At 38.8% G+C, this 27892-nt stretch overlaps 1 protein-coding gene and 1 non-coding gene across 2 annotated transcripts; both read left to right on the top strand.

The window, feature by feature from the left end:
- Nucleotides 1-3070: 3070 nt before the first annotated feature.
- PRIM1 (DNA primase subunit 1) lies at nucleotides 3071-24853 on the top strand. The gene is made up of 13 exons (XM_069490834.1): nucleotides 3071-3211; nucleotides 3847-4004; nucleotides 9510-9616; nucleotides 9688-9761; nucleotides 10549-10685; nucleotides 11614-11672; nucleotides 12623-12732; nucleotides 13230-13321; nucleotides 13836-13977; nucleotides 16107-16176; nucleotides 16761-16852; nucleotides 21974-22072; nucleotides 24692-24853. Exons 1-13 carry the CDS (start codon nucleotides 3109-3111, stop codon nucleotides 24709-24711), a joined length of 1263 nt encoding a protein of 420 aa, XP_069346935.1. The 5' UTR covers nucleotides 3071-3108; the 3' UTR covers nucleotides 24712-24853.
- On the top strand, nucleotides 23472-23572 carry LOC138397808 (small nucleolar RNA U13). Its single transcript, XR_011235910.1, has one exon. It is a non-coding gene; the product is annotated as a small nucleolar RNA U13 (small nucleolar RNA).
- Nucleotides 24854-27892: the final 3039 nt, after the last annotated feature.

The following is a 27892-nucleotide window of genomic DNA, read 5'->3' as shown; positions in this document are numbered from 1 at the left end:
CATACTCCAAAGAAATACTTTGTGAAAGGAACAGTCAGCTGATGCGGCAAACTTCACTGTTGTCTTATTCTAAGAAATTGCTACAGCCACCTCAACCTTCAGCAACCACCATCGTTACCAGTCAGCAGCCATCAACATGAAGGCAAGACCCTCCCACCAGCAAAAAGATTATAATTCTCTGAAGGCTCAGATGATCATTAGCATTTTTTAGCAATAAAGTGTTTTTTAATTAAGGTATGTACATTTTTAGACATAATGCTATCATTCACTTAATAGACTATAGTATAGTGTAAACATAACTTTTAATATGCACTGGAAAACAAAAAAATTTGTGTGACTCATATTATTGCAATATTCACTTTATTGCAGTGGTCTGGAACTAAGCCTGCAATATCTCTGAAGTACAGCTGTAAATGCTAGCTACTATATTATTGTTCCCTTTTTTCTTATAAGAAAACTAATGTTAAGTAAATTGAGCATTGTCTTAGTCTGTTCAGGTCGCTATAACAAAACACAACTAGATGATTTATAAACAAAAGAAATTTATTTCTCATAGTTCTGGAGGCTAGGAGTCCAAGATCAAAGTGCCAGCAGATTCAGTGTCTGGTAAGGGCCTCTTTTCTGGTTCCTAGATGGCACCTTCTAGCTGTGTCTTCATGTGGTAGAAGAGGAAGGTAGCTCTCTGGGACCACTTTTATAAACTCCCATTCATGAGGGCAGAGACCTTATGAGCTAATCACTTCCCAAAGGCCCCATCCCCTAATACCATCAATTGGTGATTACGTTTCAACATATAAATTTTGGGGGGATACAAATATTCAGATCAAAGCAAGCATATAGTAGGAACTCAGTAAATATAACTTATTTTGCTCTCTCCCCTTATGTCTTAGCTGCTTAAGGTGCTGCCCTCCTTAGGGGTCCTGAAATTTAAATAGGAGACTTCTGACGACAAACCCCCAAAACACATTAGTTCCTAAAGGCAGCAACAAGGAAGCTGAGAAATCTCCATTAAAAAGTCCAGGGGGAGACCCACGCACAAGCACGCAATGGCTCACGCCTGTAATCCTAGCACTCTGGGAGGCCAAGGCAGGAGGATCACTCAAGCTCAGGAGTTAGAGACCAGCCTGAGCAAGAGCAAGACCCCATCTCTACTAAAAATAGAAAAATTAGCTGGGTGTCCTAGTGCACACCTGTAGTCCCAGCTACTCAGGAGACTGAGGCAGGAGGATCCCTTGAGCCCAGGAGTTTGAGGTTGCAGTGAGCTATGATGACGCCACTACACTCTACCAGGGTGACACAGGGAGACTCTGTCTCAAAAAAAAAAAAAAAAAATGTCCAGGGGGGAATATGGTTCCAGAAAAGAGCACTCTGCAAAGCACTATTATTACTATTGTTAAAGTGAAGACCCTCCTAGCCAGGAAATTCACTCTACCCAAAACAGGATGCATGGGGTAGTGAAAATCAACTAAGTTTTAGGGAGGAAGCCAGATCTCTCAAAATATTCAAATAAGTATTATCTGCCCAGAGCTCATTTTTTACTACTTTGATCACAGAAGTTGGGAGACCATGATCGTTTTCAGGATTAGGCTAATATTAACTTATTAGAGATGCTAGCCTCTCCTTGCTCTTGCACTATTGCTGTAAAAATAAAAGTCATTAAAATGATTGTTTTCAAGTGACTCACTACTAACATGATTACTAGACTGCCCACTCCAATCCACAATGCAATGAGAAGTATCATTACACAGTAAGACTGATTGGCAGATCTGCACATCAATAGCAAATTGGCTTCTTTCATACTTGTAAAGCTCTCAGTGATTCTGCAAGCTTCCTCTAATTCATATTTTAGTATTCCTGGGTGTTGTCTTTGAGAAACTGAATATACAAACAGACAATGGCCAGATCATATATAAAAACAGAACTCAGACCCTCAATTTGCCGCAAGACTGCCCAGGAAACCAACCTCCTTATCTATAATAAACAGCCAGCCTGCTATAAGTCACACTTGTAGGAAGTCGGACTGCTATCACTAGTAATGGTCTAGGAGGACAAACAATAACCGCTGTAACAATGAGCCCAAAATTATTAATTAGGTACAGCTTCCCCAATTTTGTCATAGCTTCCAATTTGGGTCCAATCAGAGAAAGCCAAACTTGCATGGCTAAGCAATCACATAAGACTAAGACGTCCTTTTTGTTAGTCCACCTACAGCTTCTGCAGGCCAACAGCCTCCAATCAGGGCATACCTGAAGCCTTCCCTTTTTTCCACTATAAAGCTTTCCCACTTCTCCGCCTGCCTTTGAGTCCCTACCAAATGCAAGTGATGGTATCTGCTGACTACCGTCCTGTAGTAAGCTCTGAACAGTCTATCCTTTTCTCATCTGGTTGGTCTTCTTTATTTCCACATAACGGACCTAGTAATTCTATGAAGAACTAATTTACGAAATCGCTTAAAAAGTATTAATGTTATTTCTTTTGGGGGGGTGTACAGAGTCTTGCTTTGTCCCCCTGGCTAGAGTGCAGTAGCATCATTTTAGTTCACTGCAGCGTCACACTCCTGGGCTCAAGCAATCCTTCTGCCTCAGCCTCCCAAGTACTTGGGACTACAGGCACACACTACCCACGCCTGGCTAATTTCTTTATATTTTTAGTAGAGACAGGTCTTGCTCTTGCTCGGTCTGATCTCGGACTCCTGAGTTCAAATGATCCTCCCACCTGGGCCTCCCAGAGTGTTAAGATTACAGGCGTGACCCACCATGCCCAGCCTAATGTCTAAAACATCCATAAAGTTCTCGTGAAACATCTTTTTTACTTCATCTTAATAACCTCATTCAATATGCTACAGGTCTTATATTTCCGGAAAAGATCCTCTTCCTGGAATGGACACGGCCTCCTTTTTCTGCCCACAAGAGCCTAGTGGCGGAGCAAGTGACTGCCCACTCCTGCGGCTCCCACAACCCAGGCCGACACCGAATGGGAACTACAATTCCCAGAGGCCCCGGAAGTCGGCGGGCTACGGACCATGCGCCTGCGCAGTGGTGGAGGGCTCGCCTATGCTGTTCCCGCCAATTCTTGTGGTAATCCAGCCCGGGTCTAGTTCCGCGATCAATGGAGACGTTTGACCCCACCGAGCTGCCCGAGCTGCTTAAACTTTATTACCGGAGGCTCTTTCCCTACGCCCAGTACTATCGCTGGCTCAACTACGGCGGAGGTGATGGAGGTGGGGAGCGGGGTGGGGAGTGGGTCGGGAACCGGGCGTGAGGAGGTTCCCGGCGGGGTGTCCTTAGAATGACTATGTGAGGTGCCTCCTGTGCTCCAGGCATTGTGCCGGGCACCTTCATGCTTTATCTCAAGTCCTTCCCACCACCTCTGAGGAGTAAATGGGCCGAGAGAGGACATAATAACCAGGCTGCGGCCACACCGTGAAAAGCAGCTGCTGCTCCTACCTCTTCGCGGTCAGGTTCACATTAGGTGGTGCTTCATTTACCTGTAGCTGTGCCAAGGGGGTTACTAAGTCGTAGCATGAAGCCACAGAGGGACAGGGACAGAAGAGTCTCTCCTGCTTCCCCACAGCTGAATTTATTAGTGCCCACTGAGGAGAGAGGTGGCATTACATATTTAAAATATTTCTACATCTGTTTCCTCATCTTTACTCTTCCCTGGTAAGTGTGGGATGGTAAGCCCTTTCAAATTAGGAACTACATCCTATCTTTTTATTTTACATCTATCCAGCACAGTGTTGGGCACAGGGGACTCATTAAAAATATCTTCTCATTGGTTAAAATTATAATACCCTGAGCTGAATAATGTACCAAATTAACTTTAAAATGTACACTCGTTTTGCAGTGATAAAGAATTACTTTCAACACCGTGAATTTTCATTCACATTGAAAGATGATATTTACATTCGTTACCAATCCTTCAACAACCAAAGTGATCTGGAAAAGGAGATGCAGAAAATGAATCCATACAAGATTGATATAGGCGCGGTATATTCCCACAGAGTAAGAAATCTTTTTTTAATGTATTTTGTTGTTTTGTTTGGTAAACCAAGAATGGGTTGGTGCCTCCAGCATTTTGAGATAAATTTTTAGAATTTACTCAGGTTGAAAAGCCACTTTTTAACTGTTTTTAAAAGTAGATTGATCTTTTTGTTCTTTGACACTCTGCATTACTGACGGGAAATCATTTGGAAGTGAATTGGTTGCATTCTCACTAGGACAAAAAAAAATTGAGTATCTGGCTAAAAGACTAAATTAGGAAGTCATCAGGATTTAAGAGAAGGAAATAAAAGAGAATTACATTCTCTCCCAGCATTGGAGTTATTCTTGATTCCTCTCTTTCTCTCGCACTCCCATACCTGTTCTGTTAGGAAATCCCTTTGGCTCTACCATAATATCTATCTAAAATCCAACCACTACTGCCAGTGTTACCAGCAGCATCTCTATCTGAATTAATGTAAAAACCTCCTAACAATTTGCCCCTATAGAATCTAGAATTGATTCTCAACATAAAAGCTAGAATAATCCTTTTAAAACAACTCAGATTCTGTAATTCTGCTCAAAACCGTTCTCTGGTGGCTCCTCATTTCACTCAGACTAACTGCCTTTCTCTCCCCACACTCATTCCTACTAGGCTGACCTTTCCTCAAGCTGTTTCCACTGCTAAGAACCCATTTCCCCAAATATCTGCTTGGTTTGTTCCCTCACCTCTTTCAAGTCTTAATTCAAGTAGCACCTTCTTAATGAGGCCCACTACCTTCCATCCCCACTGATACATTCTAAGTGCCTGGCAGAGAGAGTACATGGTATTTGTTGAATGAATGAACAAACCAAAACTGCCCTTCTTAACAATATACACATTGTGGGGCAGAGGGAATACACACATAACATAATAGCTTTTGTACGGAGTTTTTCATACATTGTATAACTTGTTCTTCATATCAATCCTTGTTTTTTACAAAGGAGAAAATGAGCCCAGAGAACTTGAATAGTTAGCCCAAGGTCACTCAGTTTCTCAATGGTAGAACTAGGACTCAGGTTTTCTGACTGTCAATCCCAGACGTGTTTCTCATCAACAGGTTAAGGAGAGAAGGCAGGCAGGAAAAATACTTTGGGGCAGTTTATTTCTTTTTAGAGATGGAGAACAAAACTGAGAATGAAACTCTAAAGAAGAGCCAGGGTGCCACTCTACTTCCTTCTCCCTAACACTGAAGGAAGAAAAAAGTCTTACTTTTTTATTGAGCCAAGACAGAAGCATCTATAGACTTTTTTTTCTTTTTGTGTTTTGTTCCATGATTTTTATCAGTTATGTATGCACATAGTTTATGAAATCAAGTACTTCTATTAGGCTTAAAAAAAAAAAAAAAAAAACTGCTACCTCTCCCCCTCATTTTTTGTTACCCAGAAGCAACTGCTTGCTTTTTCCACAGTCCCCCAACCCCACGCCACCCCGGCCATGGCTTATTAGAAACCAGGCTGCACAGAAGGTGAATGGGAGTGATTGTGGGGAGTGATCATCTGTATTTATTTACAGCTGACCTCACTGCTCGCCATCCCCACCCCCACCCCACCCCTGTCGGTGGAAAAACTGTCTTCCATGAGTCTAGTCCCTGGTGCCGAAAAGGTTGGGGACCAAGCTAATTCTTACGGTATTTGCCTCCTTGTCTCTAAATAACATGCTTATATTTTTTCCATTTTAACATATTAACTGCCATGTGAGTTGTATTTAACTCATGCTAGTTTTGAGCCCGGGGCCTCCTGAAGCACATGTAACTACAGTTGGTTCGTGAAAATCTTACTTGTTGATGTTCTCTTATTCTTACAATTAATAATGGCAATTTAATTACATATAACTCATGCACAAAAAAAAATAACAAATTTTTCATTAAGTTAGAAAGGATCATTTCTTTCTTTTTCAAATTTTTCAAGTTTTTATTCTATTTTTGTGAAAAAAAACCACTGTGACCCCAAGGAAAAAAATTTTTTTTCCTGGTGTGGCAATCAATGTGTTAAGAATTATCTACTGACTTTCTACTCTGGAAGATGAGGATTTAGCCCTCACTACACATACAACTGTCCCATTCCCACATGCTCCTAATATAATTTTTGTTAGATTAAAAATTGGGGTTAGATCACTAATTCAACCCCAAACTCTTTACCAATTGTCAAAATCTCCCAATGTATTCAGACCCATCATGTAGTTTGTTGATTTCATCTTGAAGAAATTTCCCTTTTAGCCTTGTGACTTCCAACCCGAACTGATTGCTCTCTAAGCCTAAATAGGATAAACATGATCTTATAATCACCCTAGTTTCCTTTCACCTCTCTTCTAATGCCAGATCCCCTGTTGCACAAATCCTATGTCTTCCTCTTTGTTGGTTTACTTCCTTGTTTTGGTGGAGCACACCCCTCCAGGAGCTTCCTGAAAAATGATTCATGGAACACAAAATTTTTGACACTTTATGTTTCTAGAAAATGTTTCCATTCTACTTTTATACTTTACTGATGGTGGAGTTTAGGAATCATTTTCCCTTAGAATTTTGAAAACAGTGCTATATTATCTGCTAGTTTTCAGTGTTGCTATTTAGAAGACAAATGCCATTCTGATTCTTATACCAATGTGTTGGACCTGGAAGCTCTTGGGACTTTCTGTCTATCCCCTCTGTCCCTAATGTTCTAAAATTTCACTATGATGTGCCTTAGTGTGCATCTTTTTTCATCTGTTGTGCTAGATGGGCCCTTATGATAATGAACTCATGCCCTTAAATTCTGAAAAATTTTCCCTCTTTTTTTAAACATAATTTTTTCTACCTGTTTTCTCTGTTCTTTCTAGAAATCCTAAAATCAGATGATGAGCCTTTTGGACTAGTCTTCTATTTTCTTTTCCTACTATTTTCCATCTCTGTCTTTTTGCTCTACTTTCTAGGGAATTTCCTCAGAGGTTTACATTTCTACTATTTTAATTTCTAAGGGCTTTTTTTAAGGGCATCTAGTACTTTCTTCATTGATATGTCTTATCTGAGGATATCAGTGATAGTTTTCTAAGTTTTCTTGTGCTGTACAGTGTGTTTTCTCTAAGTTGCTTTTTTTCCTGGTTATTTTCCCCCTCTTTCATATTAGAGGCTTTGCTCATATATCTGTTAATTTTTTTTGCTTGTTGATTATATTTAAGAATGGAGGCCAGGCATGGTGGCTCACACCTGTAATCCTACCACTCTGTGAGGCTGAGGCGGAAGAATCGCTTGAGGCCACGAGTTCAAGACCAGCCTGAGCAAAAGTGAGACCCTGTCTGTACAAAAAAACCAGAAAAATTAGCCAGGCGTGGTGGTGCACACCTGTAGTCCCAGCCACTTGGGAGGCTGAGGCAGGAGAATGGCTGAGCCCAGGAGTTTGAGCCTGCAGTGAGCCATGATGACGCCACTGCACTCTAACCCAAGTGACAAAGTGGCACCCAGTCTCAGGAAAAAAAAAAAAAAGGAGTACTTAAAAGCTTATTGGAAGCTCTGTACACGAGGCTGAGATTTCTTTACAGTAGGGCGATCTGGCTAGGCCATGTTATTAGGGAATCTCTGATGTCATTTTCTCTGGATCATTGCTAAGAAAAACTCCACTAGCACAGAGATCTTCATTTTGATCACTGATTTATCCCTAGAGCCTAGAACAGTACCTGGCACATCTAGTCATATTCTTCAGAAAGGAATCTTCCAGTCTCCTGCCTGGGTTGGCAAGGTATGGAAGTAGGAAGGGCTGTGTGTCTTAACATTCCACATATAAATGTCTAATTAATCACCCTAATATCAGTATGATACACTCTTCTTCAGTATGCCTTTTGTCCTCCCAACCCCACCCCATCTTCAGTCCAGAGACCCTCTGTTTTTTAGTCTCCACATAGATAACTCAGGTGTCTTCTGCCAGGGAAATGGAAGAGCAGTCACCTAGCTCTGCACGGTAAGTGTGGGAACCTGGGGAGCTAACTGCTTCTTAGATAGGCTTTGAACCCACCATTCTGTTTTTAATCTCAGCTTTACCACCACAAGAGATACCTGGTATCATCTATTCCTGAGGCTTTTGTGGGTTCTGAGGTGTAAATTGGGTCGCTGCTTATCTTCCTTATAGCCTAAGATTTTGCTTTCATGAGTCTCTTCATTTACCATTCCCTTCTGATTTACAGTTATAAAAATTGTGGTAGTGTCTCCTCTCTGGTCTTTTGTTAAAAGGCATATGCCATTTAAAAAAAAAACAACCACCTTACTGTCTTTTCTGTGGGATTTGGAAGGAGGAAATTAAGTACCTGTGTTTAGCTAGCAGATTATTTTCAGAGGTGGGGGGTCTTACTGTGTTGCCCAGGCTGGAGTGCAGTGACTATTCACAAGGGCAATCATAGTGTACTATAGCCCCAAACTCCTGGGCTCAAGTGATCCTCCCACCTCAGCTCCTGAGTAGCTGGGACTATAGGTGTGCACCTCCACACCCAGCCAGTACCTGTATTTAGTCCACCTTCTTTATCTGGTAGACTATAACCTCTTTATAATAAAGTCTCAATTCAATCTAATAGGGGGAATCTTTTTGAGTTATTGAAAAATTTTAAATAAATACGTTTTTGTTACTTGTATATACAATAACAAGTAAAGGTCCTTAAAACACCTTCCAATAAGGACAATATACGTAACCTAAACTTTTGTACCCCCATAATATGCTGAAATTTAAAAAAAAAAAATCTAAAAAAGAAAAAAAAAATTTTGTAGCCAAGAAACAGAGATTCTTATTCTTGCTAAGATGCTAACTTTCTGTATGACCTCGGACAAGTCACATGACCTCCCAGAGTTTCTATTTTTGCACCTGCATTTTGATGGAGCTGTAGCAAATGAACTGTGAGACCCTTCTCTTGGTAAATTCGAAGATGATGGCTAAAAATAGAATTAGCCTTTCTCTGGGGGAAGGCTCTAGTGAATCTGAGTTCAACTTCTTGCCGCTGTGGTTCTCTCCATCTTGCACAAAAGCATACACTCTGCACAAACTTTTCCATTCAGTGTCCACAGTTCTGAACTGTTGGAATCAGAAGTTTAAGTTCCATTTCTACCACTTTCTGGCTATGGCAATGTGATTTTAGCCAAATTCCATCACCTCTTTGGGCCTGACTTTTCTTATCTGTAAAAATAAGGAGATTAAAATTTGTTTCATAGGGGAGGAAAAAAAAACACCTTGCAATACGGCATTATTTGTGTATACTTTTCCTTATCAGAAACTTAAAACAGCTTTATTGTGATTTTTATTGACCAACATATATTTATTGTGGATTTTTTTTTTATCAAACCCCGTTTTAAGTGAGTGAAAGTTAAAACTGTCATAAATTCTGTGCGTGGGATCCAAAGTAATGAATTTTAACTGACATAGACTTAGTAATACATGGTTTCTTTGTTTTTCATTGGCCATTTTTTCCATGTGGGTAGAATAAGCATATTTAGCAACATGGCAGCTCTTATAGAAACTGATATTTTGTATTTGTAGCCCAATCAACACAATACAGTGAAGCTGGGAGCCTTCCAGGCTCAGGAAAAAGAACTGGTGTTTGACATTGACATGACAGACTATGATGATGTGAGGAGGTGTTGTAGGTAAGTACTGTGTGCCTTGCTATTAGGGTGGGTAATATCATTGACAATGAGTAATGATGACTTTTCTCCAGTTCTGCAGACATATGCTCTAAGTGCTGGACCCTCATGACAATGGCCATACGCATCATCGACCGAGCATTGAAAGGCATGTATCAGCAGTGTCTGAGTGGGATCAAACACAAGATTCTATTTACCTCAGAATATTAGTCTCTGTATTTTATCAAATCTCATAAATTTCTAATATGTTTCCTTGAAACATATGAGAGGAAAATAAAAGATAAGAATACAATTGAAGTAGAAATTTTAAAAGCTGTTGAACAAACCAGTGTGGTTTTTTTCCCAATTTAGTCATCAATTGAGCAACTCTATGTGCTACATACTGTTCTAGATGACAGAAATATAAAAAAATAACAATTCGTACCTCAAGTAGGTTACATAGTCTATGAAGGATATCAATAAAAATTGAGGATTATATTTGTGTTAAGTAATATGCATGGGATGCTATGGAGATATATACAGCAGGAGTGTACATAGGAATGAGAAGAGATTAGGTCAAAAAAGGCTTCCTAGAAAAAGTGGTAATGACAATGATGATGATCGTGATGATAGCTAACTCTTTTATAGGGGGCTTATTATGTGCCAGGCACTATTCTAAACACTGTAAATGTATTAACTCTTTCAGTACTCCTAGGCTAAGTCTTTAAGATTAAATGACAGTTGGTCAGGAAGAGATGGAAACACTGGGGCATAATGAAATTTTTGGTGGAGAGACAATGATGGGTAAAGAGATGAAGGCAAGAACATGGGAAGCACAGGAAACTACCAGTAATTTAGTATATTTAACATGAGAGTACATGTGGATATTGGGTAAAAAAGTAAGAAAAAGGAGTTTATAGATTTTTTTTTAAACCTATTATTTCTCCCATTCTCAGAGGACTTTGGATTTAAGCATCGTCTCTGGGTATATTCTGGAAGGAGAGGTGTTCATTGTTGGGTCTGTGATGAATCAGTTAGAAAATTGTCCTCTGCAGTACGTTCTGGGATAGTTGAGTATTTGAGTCTTGTAAAGGTAAGCAAGGTCCTCTTAATTGTAATTTACATTGCTTAATTTATTAGATGTTACCAAGCCTGGTATGTTTAATAACAAAGAAAATTATTATAACTTTGTCTCAAGCAGTGCAAAAGCAATCCATGTAACCAAAACATTTGTACCCCCGTAATATTCTGAAATTTAAAAATAGAAAATTAATCTAACTTTTTATTTACATTCAACAGTAGATGATCCTACCAATGAATAATTTTTTTTTTTTTTTTTTTTTTTTTTTTTTTTTTTTTTGAGACAGAGTCTCACTTTGTTGCCCAGGCTAGAGTGAGTGCCGTGGCGTCAGCCTAGCTCACAGCAACCTCAAACTCCTGAGCTCAAGCGATCCTCCTGTCTCAGCCTCCCGAGTAGCTGGGACTACAGGCATGCGCCACCATGCCCGGCTACTTTTTTCTATATATATTTTTAGCTGTCCATATAATTCTTTCTATTTTTAGTAGAGATGGGGTCTCGCTCTTGCTCAGGCTGGTCTCGAACTCCTGAGCTCAAACGATCCGCCCACCTCGGCCTCCCAGAGAGCTAGGATTACAGGCGTGAGCCACCGCGCCCGGCCCCAATGAATAATTTAAAGTCATAGTAGCCACATGTTTTAAGACATTTTATTTTGCTGTAAGTATCCTTTGTGGTGAGAGGAAGATTAATTTACTTTTCTAGTTCAATTATGTCAAGTAAAATTAACCCAGAAAGTTACAAGTATTGAGACTATATAAAATAGCATCCAGGCTTCTATACATTGACAGAATTTAATCAGTATCTTTGAATTTACATAATTTTAAATATAGTAATTGAACATGTTAAAGAAAATTTTAAATTACAGTCACATATCACTTAATGATGGGTATACATACTGAGAAATCTATCATCATACAAACATCTTTTTGATGGTATTTTTCAGGGTGGTCAAGATGTTAAAAAGAAAGTTCACCTAAGTGAAAGAATTCACCCTTTTGTCAGGTCTGTTGGAAAAGATTCCCTGCAGTTTAAGCTGTGTCTAATTTACCTGCACGTTCTTTTAGAATTACCTTGCTATCAATTTTCACTGCTGAGTAGCGTTTTATAATAATAGCTACAGTTAATTGAGTGCCTATTTTATGCTGCAGTATTCATGATAGGTGCTTTATAATTGTTCTCATTGGTCTTCACAACAACCTTATGAGAGACAAGACAGTATCTCTATTTACAGATAAGGAAAGAGAGTTTTAGAAAGAAAATATAATTTGCTTGGCATTGCACAAGTATTTGTTAAATTTAGGGTTCATGTGCTGGTCTGCCTGACTCCAAAGCCCATGCTTTTTCCACTTAATTCACTACTTCTCCAGGATAGTGGAAAGAGCCTTACATAAGGAGTAAATATCCCTATTCTGCCACTTACTATGGCCTTGAAAAAATATTGGAGCTTCCATTTCCTTATCTGTATGATGGAGAGAATAACATTTGCTCTACCTGTCTCAAAGTTGTGGCAGAGACTAAATGAAACTGTAAATGTGAAGTATATTTGCAAACTGCAAGCATTATGTGTTTGTTCAGATGTTAAAACAAGCAATTCAGAGTAGAAACTATGGACTGTACCCTACATTCTACTACTAATGTATTATGTTTTCCTCAGTTGGTTGCTTTCTACCTTTGTTGCATATTTATGATGCTATTAACCTTCTATGTTGTGGAGTTTAAAAAGTAAACATTTCTTCAATATATATTCTGTGCCAGATACCATGCTAGGTTCTTTCCCCTTAAAGAATTTCCTTTCATTATCATAACCTTGCAAAGGGTGGTATTCCCATTTTACCTAGTTCTAGAAATTCAGAGAAAATAAGCAATAGTCTCCCACCCAAGGGCCACAATACCTATGTGGCATATGTGTTGCTAATAGTGTTGGGACTTTGTTGTTATTGTTGTTCCTACAGAAGATCTATAAACATAATTAAAAACTACTTTGAAAAATATGCCTTGGTTGATCAAGATATTCTCGAAAATAAAGAAAGCTGGGATAAGATTTTAGCCCTTGTTCCTGAAAATATCCTTTCCCAAGACCATCTCTGTATGAACTGGTTTTATGGATCCTGTGATATTATAAATGTACAGACATGTCTGCTTGTGTGACATAAAATTATTCCTATAAGTTTCATGTTTTTATACAAAATATCTGCTGTATTTCTGGATTTTTGTATCTTTTGTCTAGAATACAGTACGAATTGGAACCATTTTGTAAATCAGCTTCCTCATTTTGGAAGCTGGTCCTAGAATTAATGGGCAAAGAATCATTCAGTCAAAATATGTGCATACCAGGGAAAGCTTTACATTACACCTTATAGTTATTTTGACACTGTTTCTGTCATATCGCCACTGTATTTTTACAGGAGAATTTTTCAAGGATATGTGTTTAATATTTGTGTTTCAGAGGACATTAATAATTACAAAGTATTTATAAGATATCCTTGTGATAATACATACTGAAAACTAAGTTGTTCATTGATGTGCCCTAAATGAGTGTGTTCCTTAATGACCCATCACCAGTTCATGATGAACTTCAACAAAACTTCCAAAAGTCTCATAGTTCCCTTCAGCGTTGGGAGCATTTGAAGAAAGCGGCCAGCAAATGTCAGGTATATTCCACTGAAATCTGTATTACAAATATAATAATGCAATTCTTAATTAAATTCTGATTGTTTTGCTTAGTTAAAAATAGTTGAAGATCGGCCGGGCGCGGTGGCTCACGCCTGTAATCCTAGCACTCTGGGAGGCCGAGGCGGGTGGATCGCTCGAGGTCAGGAGTTCGAGATCAGCCTGAGCAAGAGTGAGACCCCGTCTCTACTAAAAATAGAAAGAAATTATATGGACAACTAAAATATATATACAAAAAATTAGCCGGGCATGGTGGCGCATGTCTGTAGTCCCAGCTACTCGGGAGGCTGAGGCAGTAGGATCGCTTAAGCCCAGGAGTTTGAGGTTGCTGTGAGCTAGGCTGACGCCACGGCACTCACTATAGCCCGGGCAACAGAGTGAGACTCTGTCTCAAAAAAAAAAAAAAAATAGTTGAAGATCATTTTTTTAACTTTCTTTAAAGAAAACCTGAAATGTTCCTACTGATCCTCATGCTGGCCTTGCATCTGCTTTTAGAATAACGTCAAAAATGACAAATGTGGACCCTGGCTGGAGTGGGAGATTATGCTCCAGTACTGTTTTCCACGGCTGGATATCAATGTTAGCAAAGGAATCAATCATTTACTGAAGAGCCCTTTTAGTGTTCATCCTAAAACAGGTACTATATAAAGAAAGTAAGGAAAACTAAAAGAAAAATGGAGCCGGGCATGGTGCCTCAAGCTTGTAATCCTAGCACTTTGGGAGGCAGAGATGGGAGGATCACTTGAAGCCAGGAGTTCAAGACCAGCCTGAGCTACAGAGCAAAACCCCATCTCTATAAAAAATTTTAAAAATTAGCTGGTGGTGCATGCCTGTAGTGCCAGCTACTCTGGAGACTGAGGCAGGAGGATCACTTGAGCCCAGGAGTTTGAGGTTGCAGTGGGCTATGATGACGCCACTGCACTCTAGCCCAGGCAGCAGAGTAAGACCCTGCCCCTCCCCCCCAAAAAAAACTTCAAAGATATGTTCTTTTTCCATTATGCTGCCTCCCTCAGTTTTTTGGGGTTTTTTGTTGTTTTTTTTTTTCAGTAGTTTTAGCTTTACTCTTTAACATTTCTCTTAGGTAAGATTTGGTGGACTGAGGCCAGGCGTGGTGGCTCACGCCTGTAATCCTAGCACTCTGGGAGGCCGAGATGGGAGGATCACTCGAAGTCAGGAGTTCAAGACCAGTCTGAGCGAGAGCGAGACCCCGTCTCTACTAAAAAATAGAAAGAAATTAGCTGGACAACTGAAAATATATAGAAAAAATTAGCCGGGCATGGTGGTGCACGCCTGTAGTCCCAGCTACTTGGGAGGCTGAGGCAGGAGGATTGCTTGAGCCCAGGAGTTTGAGATTACTGTGAGCTAGGCTGATGCCACAGCACTCTAGCCCGGGCAACAGAGTGAGACTCCATCTGAAAAAAAAAAAAAAAAAAGATTTGGTGGACTGAAAGTGACTTTAAAATAGATATAAAGTAGCTATACTGGTATAAAACTTTGTTCCATCCAACCAATAATAGAGGAGTACATAGTTGTCCTCTTTAGCGTTAACAATTCAACTCTAGGGCACCTTAGAGGTGCCTGGGGCACGTAGGGCAAATTAACCCTCCTGTGCCTCAGTTTTCTCATCTGTAGAATAGAGATAATAATAGTATCTACCCTCAATGGGTTATTGTAAAGATCTAAAATGTAAAGTGCTTAGAAAAGTGTCTGGCACACATTCAATTCTTCCAAACTGCATAGTTTCCTTTCATAATCTATAATGACGCTGCAGTTCACAACATTAATATAGCCCCTCTTCAAACCTGCCAAATATACGTGTTTAGCTTATTTTGGTACTGAGGTTAATATTTCTTCTTATTTATTTTGAACTCAATTCTAAAGCTTTAGTGGGTATCCCTTCATTATAACATTCAAGGTTTGGGACCAGGCGCGGTAGCTCATGCTTGTAATCCTAACACTCTGGGAGGCCAAGGTGGGAGGATCGCTTGAGGGCAGGAGTTCCTGTAGGGCATGCCTGTAGTCCCAGCTACTCGGGAGGCTGAGGCAGGAGGATTGCTTGAGCCCAGGAGTTTGAGGTTGCTGTGAGCTAGGCTGATGCCACAGCACTCTAGCCTGGGCAACAGAGTGAGACTCTGTCACAAAAAAATTCAAGGTTTGGGTAAATAATATGTTCACTTATAAGTATAAATATACATTTTAATTAAATCCTTTTCCCTTTCATATTAAGTAGCTGCAGTCTTTTTACTGTCTTCAAATAGCAATTCCCAACTCCTTTAATTATTTTACTTTTTACACACCTGGCATTCTTTAGATTTAGTATATCATTTTTGAGATATGATGAATGTTATGTGGTATCCCAGGTGTGGATATTATAAAAGGGTAGGATAATGTTGTCTACTTTATTTCCAAAATGCTTTCCTTCTAAAGATGTTTGACATGTAGGTGTCTGTTTTGATCTCAACAAATAAACCAAGCCAATTTAATGAACTATTTCTACCTATTTTGTTATTTTTTCAGGACTCACTAAATATTTCTAAATATAGACATAAAAATAGAGATAAGAGCAACTGGGAAATAGCTCAACTGTCTTCACACCTGTTTTTTATTGTTTTTTAAAGAGAAACAAAAGGGACAGCTACTGTGAAAGTAGTTTAATATATATTTCTAAATACTGTCCTTAACAGATAAGTTGAACCCTTTGTCATAGAGAAAGCCTAAAATGGTTTATAGTCCACAATCATCAATTTATAACTTTTGTTCTCACAGGTCGCATTTCTGTACCTATTGATTTGCAGAAAGTAGATCAGTTTGATCCATTTACTGTTCCAACCATAAGGTATGTTCGATACTGATCACTCCTTTTTTGTATGTGACTATTCTGAACGTTAAGTAAATTGGATTAGATTCCTTCTTAGAGAGGTAGCTGCATGGGATGGTATGTTTGATTATGGAAACCAAATAAGGTTCTAAGATTAGATGATGTTTCCCCAAGAGAGCAATACAAGTTTTTCATCTGCTATTATGCAAGAAAAAGATTTTAAAATCAGGCATGTTGGTGCCTTCCTGTAGTCCCAGCTACTTGGGAGGCTGAAGCAAGAGGATTGCTTGAGTGCAGGATTTCAAGGTCAGCCTGGGCAACATAGCAAGACTTTATTTCTAAAAACAACAAAAGAAAGATCTTAAGGTCAAATAAGTTTGGGAAATGCTGACTTAAACAGATTAAAAGTTTCTTTTACTACAAGATTTCCCAGTCTTTAATATGATAATGTGCATGAAAAGGTCATGGTTTTTAGAATATCACAAATTTAATTGGCCACATAATTTTTTCACAGAAAATCTTATGGGATTCATGTGCTATCATACATTGGGTACTGTTGACCAGGAACCAACTTTAAAATTCTCTTATTCTGTTACTTGTAGCTTGATCTGCCATGAATTGGATGCCAATTCCACTAATGAAGAGGAAAAAGAAGGGAATGAAGCTGAATCTGATATCAAACATAGAACCAGAGGTAGGTTAATATACTGAAGCTTCACGCAGATATCCATCTGTGGCTCCGATAATTAAGTTTCCTTGGTTTCAGCCCAGAATGGACTGATTTATCCTGAAACCGGCTCAGTAACAATAATGTTGTAGCAATCTTTCTGTCCTTTCTTCATCAGTTGCCTAAGGGGTGCTATTGAATCCAGTCTGATTAGACAAATATTTACTAAGCAACTTCTAAATGCTGGGATCCATATTGTAAGATTAAATTATCAATTGCTATTGATGACTGAATCTCAGTCTCTTAGATTCAACAGCTATTTATTAACACCTATTATATGTACAGTACTTTTGTTTGTTTTTGATGCATCCAGATAGGTTTTATGGTACATATATGTCTAAACTATTGATTGAATTGTATATTCAAGAATTTGAAGAAGCTAAGAAATTTCTAAATCTTCCTGCTAATGGAAGTCAACCCTTATACAATAGTCACTAGCCACATGCAGCTTTTGAGTGTTTGAGATGTGGCTAGTATGACTTAAAAACTAAATTTTTGGTTTCACTTAATTTTAATTTAAATAGCCAGATGTGGCTAGTGACTACTGTATTGGACAGTACAGGGTTGTGGTCTCTGATTGACCTTTTTTGTTCAAATGTTGCCACCCTTTCAAAAACCCAAGCTCAAATATCACTTTGTCTCTTCCAGCTCTAACATAATACCAAAATATAGTACATTCCACAATTAATGTTGTGGAAAAATTACAAGTTTTCTGTTTAAAGTATTTGAAAAAAGTCTCTAACATAAAAAATAAGAATACACTGGAAAAGGGAACTCAGGGAAAAAAGACAATGCAAGGAACGAAGGAAACCTTTTTTTAAAAAACTGTGATAGGCCGGGCGCGGTGGCTCACGCCTGTAATCCTAGCACTCTGGGAGGCCGAGGCGGGTGCATTGCTCGAGGTCAGGAGTTCGAGACCAGCCTGAGCAAGAGCGAGACCTCGTCTCTACTAAAAATAGAAAGAAATTGTATGGACAACTAAAAATATATATATAAAAAAAAAAAAATAGCCGGGCATGGTGGCACATGCCTGTAGTCCCAGCTACTCGGGAGGCTGAGGCAGAAGGATTGCTTGAGCCCAGGAGTTTGAGGTTGCTGTGAGCTAGGCTGACGCCATGGCACTCACTCTAGCCTGGGCAACAAAGCGAGACTCTGTCTCAAAAAAAAAAAAAAAAAAAAACTGTGATAGCTGGCTGGATACGGTGGCTCACACCTGTAACCCTAGCACTCTGGGAGGCTGAGGCAGGTGGATCGTTTGAGCTCAGGAGTTCAAGACCAGCCTGAGCAAGAGCGAGACACCGTATCTACTAAAAAATAGAAAGAAATTAGCTGGACAACTAAAAATTATATAGAAAAAATTAGCCGGGCATGGTGGTGAATGCCTGTAGTCTCAGCTACTTGGGAGGCTGAGGCAGTAGGATTGCTTGAGCCCAGGAGTTTGAGGTTGCTGTGAGCTAGGCTAACGCCACAGCACTCTAGCCCGGGCAACAGAGTGAGACTCTGTCTCAAAAAAAAAAAAAAAAAAACTGTGATAGCATCAGAAAATGGTAAGCATCCATGAAGCAAGATCAGAATCCTATGGTAACTCAGAGAACAAGAAAGTGCTCTTAGAAATCAAAAACATAATCATTAGAATAAAAAAATTCAGTGGAAGAGTTGGAAAAGTTGAAATTTCCCAGAAAGTAATAAAAAAAAAAAGACAAGTTTATTATTGTTTTAAGGAAGAAAAAGATAAAGAAAATTGGAGGACTGGTTCAGGAGGACTAATATCTGACTATTGAAGTTTCAGAAAGAATAAATAAAACAGAAAAGAAGAAATTGTCAAAATTATTTGGAAAATATCCCCAAAATGAGCCCTTTATTAAAAGGCTTTAGCACAATCATATGAAAACAGACCTACATCAAAGGCACATCATTTTGAAAGTTCAGAACACTGAGGATTAAGAAAAAAATAAGAGCTTTCAGAACCACCACCACCATCCCCCCAAAAAAGCCACAGACCTAACTAAAGTATTTGCCTTTAAGAGGATGAGGAGGTCAGAATTAGGGTAGTGGCTGCTGTTTTCTCCATTGTAAACCTGTTAGTACTGTTTTACTCTTTTTAACAATGCATATATTACTTTAACACAGTTTTTTAAATTGAATATTGTCTCTTTGTGAACATCTTTTTCTTTTATTCAGTTTTTAAGGGGACAACTTTGGGTCCTTATATGGAGAAACTTTCTAATAAATATAATTATAAAAACAAACTGCCTACATAATGAGTGCGATGTGCACCATCTGGGAAATGGACATGCTTGAAGCTCTGACTGGGTGGGCGGGGGGTGGGGGGAGGCATGGACAATATACATAACCTAAACTTTTGTACCCCCATAATATGCTGAAATAAAATAAATAAATAAATAAAAAAGAAAAAAAGCTGATCTGCCTATCATTTCAAGTATTCATAAATAGGCTAATAGCCACTAGTCTCGGATGCTTTAGAGGTGTTAGCAGGTTGGAGTAGGTGATATATAAACTCCTTATTATCTCTTTTGTTTCTGTGATTTTAAGTTTTTGCCTTCTTTCACATTATCATTTGCTCCCTCCTTTCTACTTCCCAAATCCTCCTCTCTATTCTAATTGTATCTTTTCTAAGACCCAGCTCATAATCCATCTCAGTCAACAGTGATTAGTCAATTCTTTGGACTCTTATAATTACCCATATGCCTATTTGGCCTTTAATCATATATTGTTTCCTATTACTACAGATACATCTTGTTTTTCCAATTCATTTAAAAACTTCTTAAGACCAAGTACTACCACTTATACTTTTAAAAAATTTAGCATAGTACTTAATAGCCAAATGTGGCTAGTGACTACTAGGCAGTCAATAAATATTTGTTTAATTATTGAGTGCTTATTATGTATTCCAAATGGTGCAACAAAAATATAGACCTTCATCCAAGGAGCTTACATTCGTAAATTAAAGGTTGAAAGTACTATATAGTTGATCTCAAAGTAAGCTATTTCTTTAGCGTAAGTATATTCATTATATGAAAATTCATAATAAATAAACTTAGAACAAAATTATAATGTACTGTCATAATTGCCACAGTTCAGATATTCATCCTAAATATTCTCAAGATTTCTTTTCCAGTCCAAGTAAGTCAGATAATATTTACTAAATTATTAAGAGTACAATTTCTTTTTTTACTCTTTTTAATGAACTATCATAAAGACTCTTAATCCCATGTAGACAGCGTACTACTAAAATCCAAGTCTCATGTTAAACCCCTTTCTTGTTCTCAATCAGATTTTTCCCCTGTTGGGTATTAAATATAGATTGTGTAATTGAATGGATGGATGAATAAAATTGTATATTCAAATTTTTGTGTATACTTTTTTTTTTTTTTTTTTTTTGAGACAGTCTTGCTCTGTCGCCCTGGCTAGAGTGCACTGGCATCATCATAGCTCACTGCAACCTCAAACTCCTGGGCCCAAGCAATCCTCCTGCCTTATCCTCCTTGGTAGCTGTGACTACAGGCCCACTATCATGCCCAGCCAATTTTTTCTATTTTTAGTGGAGATGGGGGTCTTGCCCTTGCTCTTGCTCGGGCTGGTCTAGAACTTCTCAGCTCAAGCAATCCTTCCGCCTCAGCCTCCCAGAGTGCTAGGATTACAGGCCTGAATCACTGCACTCAGTGTGTTGTGTACATTTTTAAGACTATTTTATGAATCAAAGAATACCTGTGCGGCCGGGTATGGTGGCTCTCGCCTATAATCCTAGCACTCTGGGAGGCCAAGGCAGGAGGATCACTCAAGGTCAGGAGTTCAAGACCAGCCTGAGCAAGAGCAAGACCCCCGTCTCTACTAAAAATAGAAAGAAATTAGCTGTACAACTAAAAATGTACATAGAAAAAATTAGCTGGGCATGGTGGCGCATGCCCATAGTCCCAGCTACTCGGGAGGCTGAGGCAGGAGGATCGCCTAAGCTCAGGAGTTTGAGGTTGCTGTGAGCTAGGATGATGCCACGGCACTCTAGTCCGGGTAACAGAGCAAGACTGTCTCAGAAGGCATGGCCTGACTTCACATTTTATTTTATTTTTTTAGAGATAGGGTCTCCCCCTGTCATCCATGCTGGAGTGTAGGGTGTGATCACTGTAACCTCGAATTCCTGGGCTCAAGCAGTCCTCCACCTCAGCCTCAGTCCTCAGCTTCCTCAGACCTGTTAGCTAGGACTATATGTGTGTGCCACCACACCTGGCTGATTTTTTTTTTTTTTTTTTTTTTTTTTTTTTTAGAGATGGGGTTTTGCTATATTGCCCAGGCTGGTCCCAAACTCCTAGGCTTAAGCATTTGTTGCGCTTCAGCCTCCCAAGTGGCTGGGACTACAGGTGTGAGCAACCATGCTCAGCAATTTAATTTTAATTAATTTAAATGTAAGAACTGATAGTCAGTTCAATTATTGGAAAACTTTTAAGTATGTGAGATAAACTTGGGTATGTAAGCATACTTTTTCAACTGTGTATTTTATTTAAATCTAAATATAGGTCAAGTATTTCTGATTGTAATATAGCACCTGAATTGAGCTGTACTTTAAGTATAAAACATATACCAGATTTCAAAGACTTGTATAAAAGAGAATGTAAAATATCTCAATTTTTATTACATGTTGAAATGATAATATTTTAGATATATTGGGTTAAACATCTTATTAAATTAATTTCACTTTTCTTTTCTTAGAGACAGGGTCTTGCTCTGTTACCCAGGTTGAAGTGTAATGATGCAATCATAGCTCACTGCAACCTCAAACAGAGACAAGTTTCCTTATGTTGCCCAGGCTGGTCTCAAACTCGTAGCCTCAAGTGATCATCCCACCTCAGCCTCCCAAAGCACTGGGATTACAGGTGTAGGTCACTGTACCTGGCCTAATTTTACCTTTTTTTAATGTGATTACTAGAGTATCTAAAAGTACATATGTTTCTCTCATATTTCTGTTAGGTATAGCACTATTCTAGAGAATTCTTACAAGAAACTTAAAGTTATATTTTCATGTTATTCTTGCTGCCAACATGCTGATTATAATATATATTCTTCATAATTTAGATTATAAGAAGACCAGTCTAGCCCCTTATGTGAAAGTTTTTGAACAATTTCTTGAAAATCTGGACAAATCCCGAAAAGGAGAACTTCTAAAGAAAAGTGGTAAGACTCTATGCCTTTCCCATTTATCTAGTTAGATTTTAGTATAAGTAGCGTTCAGCATCCAACAAATGACCACTTTTTTTTTTTTTTTTTTTTTTTTTTTGGTAGAAACAGGCTCATTATATTGCTCAGGCTAGTTTCAAACTCCTGGCCTCAAGTTATCCTCCCACCTCAGCCTCCCAAGTAGCTGGGAATAGGGACTACAGGTACGCTACAGGCCACTACACACAGTTGATATTTTAAATTTTTTGTAGAAATGGGGTCTCATGCTATGTTGCCCAGGCTGGTCTTGAACTCCTAGGTTCAAGTGATCCTCCTGTCTCAGCCTCCCAACATGCTAGGATTATAGGCATGAGCCACCACACCCAGCCAAATGAGCAATTTTTGAGTTCTAGTGTTTCTTTGCCCTCCCCCCCAAAATTACTGATTTGTCTTATTATCCTTAATGTTTTGAAAATTGAGGTTTTTTAATTCAATTAAATATATTTATTAAACATGTTCTAAATGTCAGGTACCATGAGAGGAAACAAAGATTAATTATACAAAGATGAATTCCACACCACACCCCCTTGCCCTTAAGAAGTACTAACTTGGTACAAAACAAAAAAAGTACAAAATGCTAAGAAAGAGATGTCATCTGATTGAATCTGAGATTTCATATGAAAAGGGTGGTATGTGAACTCTTTTCAGTGAGCTGCTATAAGAATTCTAATCCCAATGCCAATATACCATGCTTTGAGGTATGAGTAGGATTTTCACAAGGAGAGATTTGATGGGATAAGGGTGCAGACGTGGAAAAAGGAGATCAGTTGTTCATTCTTGAAGGAACAGCAAGAAAAAAGGCATAGAGACAAGAAAGCGTCAGGTCACTCTGGAAGCAAAGAGTAATAAGGCTAATCTAGAAAAACATGTCAGAAAGTGATGAGATATAAAGCGGAAGAAGCAGGCTGAAACCAAAGTATACATGGCCTTGAATTCCAGACTTAGATGTTTGGCCTTAATTCAGTAGGAACAGGGAAGCTATTAAAGGTTTTGAGGAAGGAAGTGGGGCATGGTGGCACACACCTCGTAGTCCCAGCTACTTGGGAGGCTGAGGCAGGAGGCTCACTTGAGCTCAGGAGTTTGAGGTTGCAGTGAACTATGATGACGCCACTGCACTCTAACCCTGGTGACACAGTAAGACCCTGTCTCAAGGGAAAAAAATGGTTTTGAGGAAAAGAGTGCCATGATTTGTAGTTTTATCTAGAAAGATAAATCTGGGGAAAGGCAGGGGTAGAATGGAGGCCAAAAGGCCAATTGAGCTATTGCCATTAGGGCAATAGCACTGGAGTGCTCCAAAAGGTACAAATACTGGAACCATCCTTAAGACTCGGGTAATGATTTAGAAGTGGAGACATAGATCCTTTTATAGTTCATAAGTGTGATGATTGGGTTTTCACACTCGTGTGAGATACATCTCCCTCAAACCTTATTAGGCATTAGTACATTACTCATCTGATCTGTAAAACATAAATAATAAAAAGAAGTGGAGAGATGAAAGGCAGAAGGTAAAGTGTCACAGACACCAGGGGAAAGGAAAGTTTCAAGGAGATTATCAAGTGTCAAATGCAGGAGAGAACTGATAAAATCCTGTTGACTATAGTAACTAGAAGTGCAAAGAGGGTAGCAGTGTCAAATGAAGAGTTCTTTGAATAGGAGAAACCTGAGCATATGTATAAGCCAAAAGGAGGAAAATGAGCAGAGTGCATATTATTCAAGAGATTGATGGATACCCTAGAAAACTGTGGCAATGTTATAGAAATACAAACTTCATTTTTTAATTAATTGTGTGGATGGTTTAAGGAACAGTGGCTAAGATAATGCTCTAGTCATAGTAGACACTCAAATATGTGCTTATTGAATGAACAATGATAACTCTGAACTTGGAAAGCCTCATTGAAACTGCCACTCCAACTGGCCATATTAAGTACTTTGTATTCTAGTTGTTCCATACTAGCTCAGCCTACAATATGGGCTTCAGCAAATGTATAAACAAATCTTTGTACATGATATGAGTTTAATGGAAGCATTAAGCAAATAAGAATGTGAAAACAGGGCCAGGTATGATGGCTTACCCCTGTAATCCTGGCACTTTGGGAGGCCAAGGCAAGAGGATTGCTTGAAGCCAGGAATTTGAGACCCAACCTGAGCAAGAGTGAGACCCCATCTCTGCAAAAAATAGAAAAATTAGCCAGGTGTGGTGATGCGCACCTGTTGTCCCAGCTACTTGGGAGGCTGAGGCAGGAGGATCACTGGAGCTCAGGAGTTAGAGGTTGCAGTGAGCTTTGATGACACAACTGCACTCTAGCCCAGGAGACAGAGTAAGACCCTGTCCCCCCAAAAAGTGAAAATAGGCCAGATGTGGTGGCTCATGCCTATAATCCTAACACTTTGGGAGGCCAAGGCAGGAGGATTGCTTGAGCCTAGAAGTTCAAGGCTGCAGTGAGTTATGATCTTGCCACTGCGCTCCAGCCTGGGCAATAGAGCAAGACCCTGTCTCAAAAAAAAGAAAAGGAATATGAAAATAAATGGGCGTCGTTTTGTTTTGCTATCCTTTGATAAATATCTATTCTATTTTAGATTTACAAAAAGATTTCTGAAGATAACAACTGCCTTCAAACCAATGTGGATATCTTCTACCTTTAATCAAGGATCAAATACTTCTAGAACCACTTAATAAATATGGCAGAACCATGTATGTGTGTTAATGCTCAAAGTAAAAGTTCTTTTCTTGAGAAATAATTGATGTTGAAAAGATTTCCTGAGAACACCAAAGGAGAGTATCAAGATATCTGGAAGGAACAATAAAAGGAATAAATGAATTGCAGATAGTTTTGTAAAATTTAATATTATACAAAAATAATTCTAAGACTTCTGATATGTTCACTACTACCAGTTGCTGTATATGGAGGTAAGTGAGCACTAATATGCCTGAGACTCTCAGCTCAGCTCACTAGATACAACCTCCATATTTCTGGGTGAATGGGGGCTTTGTCACATAATTATACCTGGAGTTTTAGACACTTAATTATACCTGGAGTATATATTCAGTAACTTCCTGGTTTTGCTTACTGATATTTTTATTGGTCAGGCTGTACTCCACTGGCCATCTTTTTAAAATCATTTTAAACTAAGCATCTAAACCTACCAAAACTTCAAAAGATATGAGTTACTAGATTAACAATATTAGGCCTAGTAGAATGTTTTTTATAACAACTGCAATCATAGCCCCTAACTTTTTTCCCCAGAGAGTCTACAGTGAAGAAGCGCCTTAGAAAAAAATAACCAACTTCATCAAAATAAAACATGTTATACTCATCAAAATGCTTGAACTTTTTACATATCTAGGTCCTTAAATTTTAAAAGTTTTCTTTCTTTGATTTTGTGTGGATTCTAATGTGTCAGATTTCTCTTGCCTAGTTTTACAACCAAGCTAAACAAAACAGTCATTGTAGTTTACATTCTATCTTCTGAGAAACATTGAGACACAGCTGTCAGGCTGGTGCTTTCCTCGACTTAATGAAAATTTTCCTTCCTTTGCATTTCCTTTTACATTGTTTTCTCTTTTGGTTTATATAAAACAGACTATAATTTCTTCCTCCATCCCTATTTTTTAAGAAAAAATATTAAAGGCAAATATAAAACTCCTCACCAGTTGAGCTTCTGTGTAACATGGATTACTTAGTCTTGAGGTTCTAAAAACAATGGGTCAATAAAACTCCTGAATACAAAATTACTAAAGACTCAGTTCGGCTGGGCGTGGTGGCTCAAGCCTGTAATCCTAGCACTCTGGGAGGCTGAGGCAGGAGGATCCTTTGAGCTCAGGAGTTCGAGACCAGCCTGAGCAAGAACAAGACCCATCTCTACTAAAAATAGAAAAAAATTAGCTGGGCAACTAAAAATAGGAACAAAAAATTAGCCGAGAGTGGTGATGCACACCTATAGTCCCAGCTACTCAGGAGGCTGAGGCAGGAGGATCGCTTGAGCCCAGGACTTTGATGTTGCTGTGATGTTAGGCTGATGCCACGGCACTATAGCCTGGGTGACAGAGTGAGACTCTTGTCTCAAAAAAAAAAAAAAAAAAAAAGGTTCAATTCATTTTAAGAACTCAGAATGAGAGTGGAAAAACTGGTATTATGTTTTCAAGAAGAGATGTGTTAAGCTTTCATTATGGTTTTATATTAATGTTTTAATATTAAAGCCCCTAGATAAAAGCTGGCATACTGGCCATAAGATTATTAGTTACAGAGTATGTGCTCATTAAAAAGAATAAATGGGCTGCGTGCTGTGGCTCCCACCTATAATCCTAGTACTTTGGGAGGCTGAGGCGGGAGTTTCACTTCAGGTCAGGAGTTCAAGACTAGCCTGAGCAACATAGCAAGACCCCATTGCTACAAAAAGTAAAAAAAAGTTAGCCAGACATAGTGACATGCACCTATAGTATCAACCAGTAGTTTAAGCTTGCAGTGAGCTATGATGACATCATTGCACTCTAGCCCAGGCAACAGAGCAAGACTGTCTCAAAAAATAATAAATGGGCCGGGCGCGGTGGCTCACGCCTGTAATCCTAGCACTCTGGGAGGCCGAGGCAGGAGGATCCTTTGAGCTCAGGAGTTCGAGACCAGCCTGAGCAAGAGCAAGACCCTGTCTCTACTAAAAATAGAAAGAAATTATATGGACAACTAAAAATATATATAGAAAAAATTAGCCGGGCATGGTGGCGCATGCCTGTAGTCCCAGCTACTCAGGAGGCTGAGGTACGAGGATCACTTAAGCCCAGCAGTTTGAGGTTGCTGTGAGCTAGGCTGACGCCACGGCACGCACTCTAGCCCGGGCAACAGAGCAAGACTCTGTCTCAAAAAAAAAAAAAAATAATAATAATAATAATAAATGTTTAGTTCTTGAAGAGAGCAAAAACATGCTCAAAGACTACTGACTTGCTTTTTCCCTGATGTGCCAATTCACTGGTGCAGTAGAATTGTAAAAACAAATGGCCATCTCCAAATCTGCCAATTTATAAAGAAACCCAAAGAAAAATAAAATTCATCCTTCCTTGGCTAGTACAACAGAGAAAAAGTCAGTGGGCTTGCTGGAGAAGAAAGGGGAATGGTCAATAGTAGTTTTGTCCAAGATGATTGGCTATTTCTGGTTCTTCTGAAGGTAAATGGACTGCATTGAAAATCTTCCAGATCACATATTTACTTAGGTAGAAATTCTATCCACAATTTTAATAGAACAATAAACACTTTTTACATAGTGTGCATATATTACCTAGGTTAATGTTTCTATCCTACCAAGTAGCTACTGTTTTCCCCATTTTACAGATGAGGAAACTGAGGCAAAAATAGGTTAATTAAACTGCCTGAGGTGACCAGATTCAGACAAAGGAATCTGACTTCTTAATCACTCCACGGTAATTCCTCTCCTATCTGAGGAGGATTTCAAAATTTCCCATTCCTGGTAAACTCCACAATCTCACTTAATCTGAATAATTCAGTAATCCTAATCGTCACTTCACTATGTTAAAAATCTGATATTTTAAAGTAGCTTTCAGAGCATTTTAAATTTTCACTGCTTCTCTTAAAAGGCAGCCATAATGTCTTAAAGCCATTAGATCAAATAGTGTTAACTGGTTTAAGTTAATTCAGGCACAATACATATTTGTTGAGTCCTTTTGTAGGGCTGAGAGAGGGTATGGGAATAAGTGTTTTCATTAACACATTACTGATTATACGTTCTTTTTTTATTTTTTTAATTTTTATTGCTAATCTCTGTATCGTT

Source organism: Eulemur rufifrons, chromosome 16 (assembly GCF_041146395.1).
Source record: "Eulemur rufifrons isolate Redbay chromosome 16, OSU_ERuf_1, whole genome shotgun sequence".
NCBI lineage: Eukaryota > Metazoa > Chordata > Mammalia > Primates > Lemuridae > Eulemur > Eulemur rufifrons.
This window is presented reverse-complemented; position numbering and strand designations above follow the sequence as displayed.

What these genes read in the sequence shown, in the direction of transcription:
- PRIM1 (XM_069490834.1), top strand. Translation starts at nt 3,109, where the DNA reads ATGGAGACGTTTGACCCCACCGAGCTGCCCGAGCTGCTTAAACTTTAT. An exon ending in CATCGACCGAGCATTGAAAG is followed by an intron (nt 9,762 to 10,548) that starts GCATGTATCAGC and finishes TCCCATTCTCAG; the next exon opens with AGGACTTTGGATTTAAGCAT. An exon ending in TTTAGCCCTTGTTCCTGAAA is followed by an intron (nt 12,733 to 13,229) that starts ATATCCTTTCCC and finishes ATGACCCATCAC; the next exon opens with CAGTTCATGATGAACTTCAA.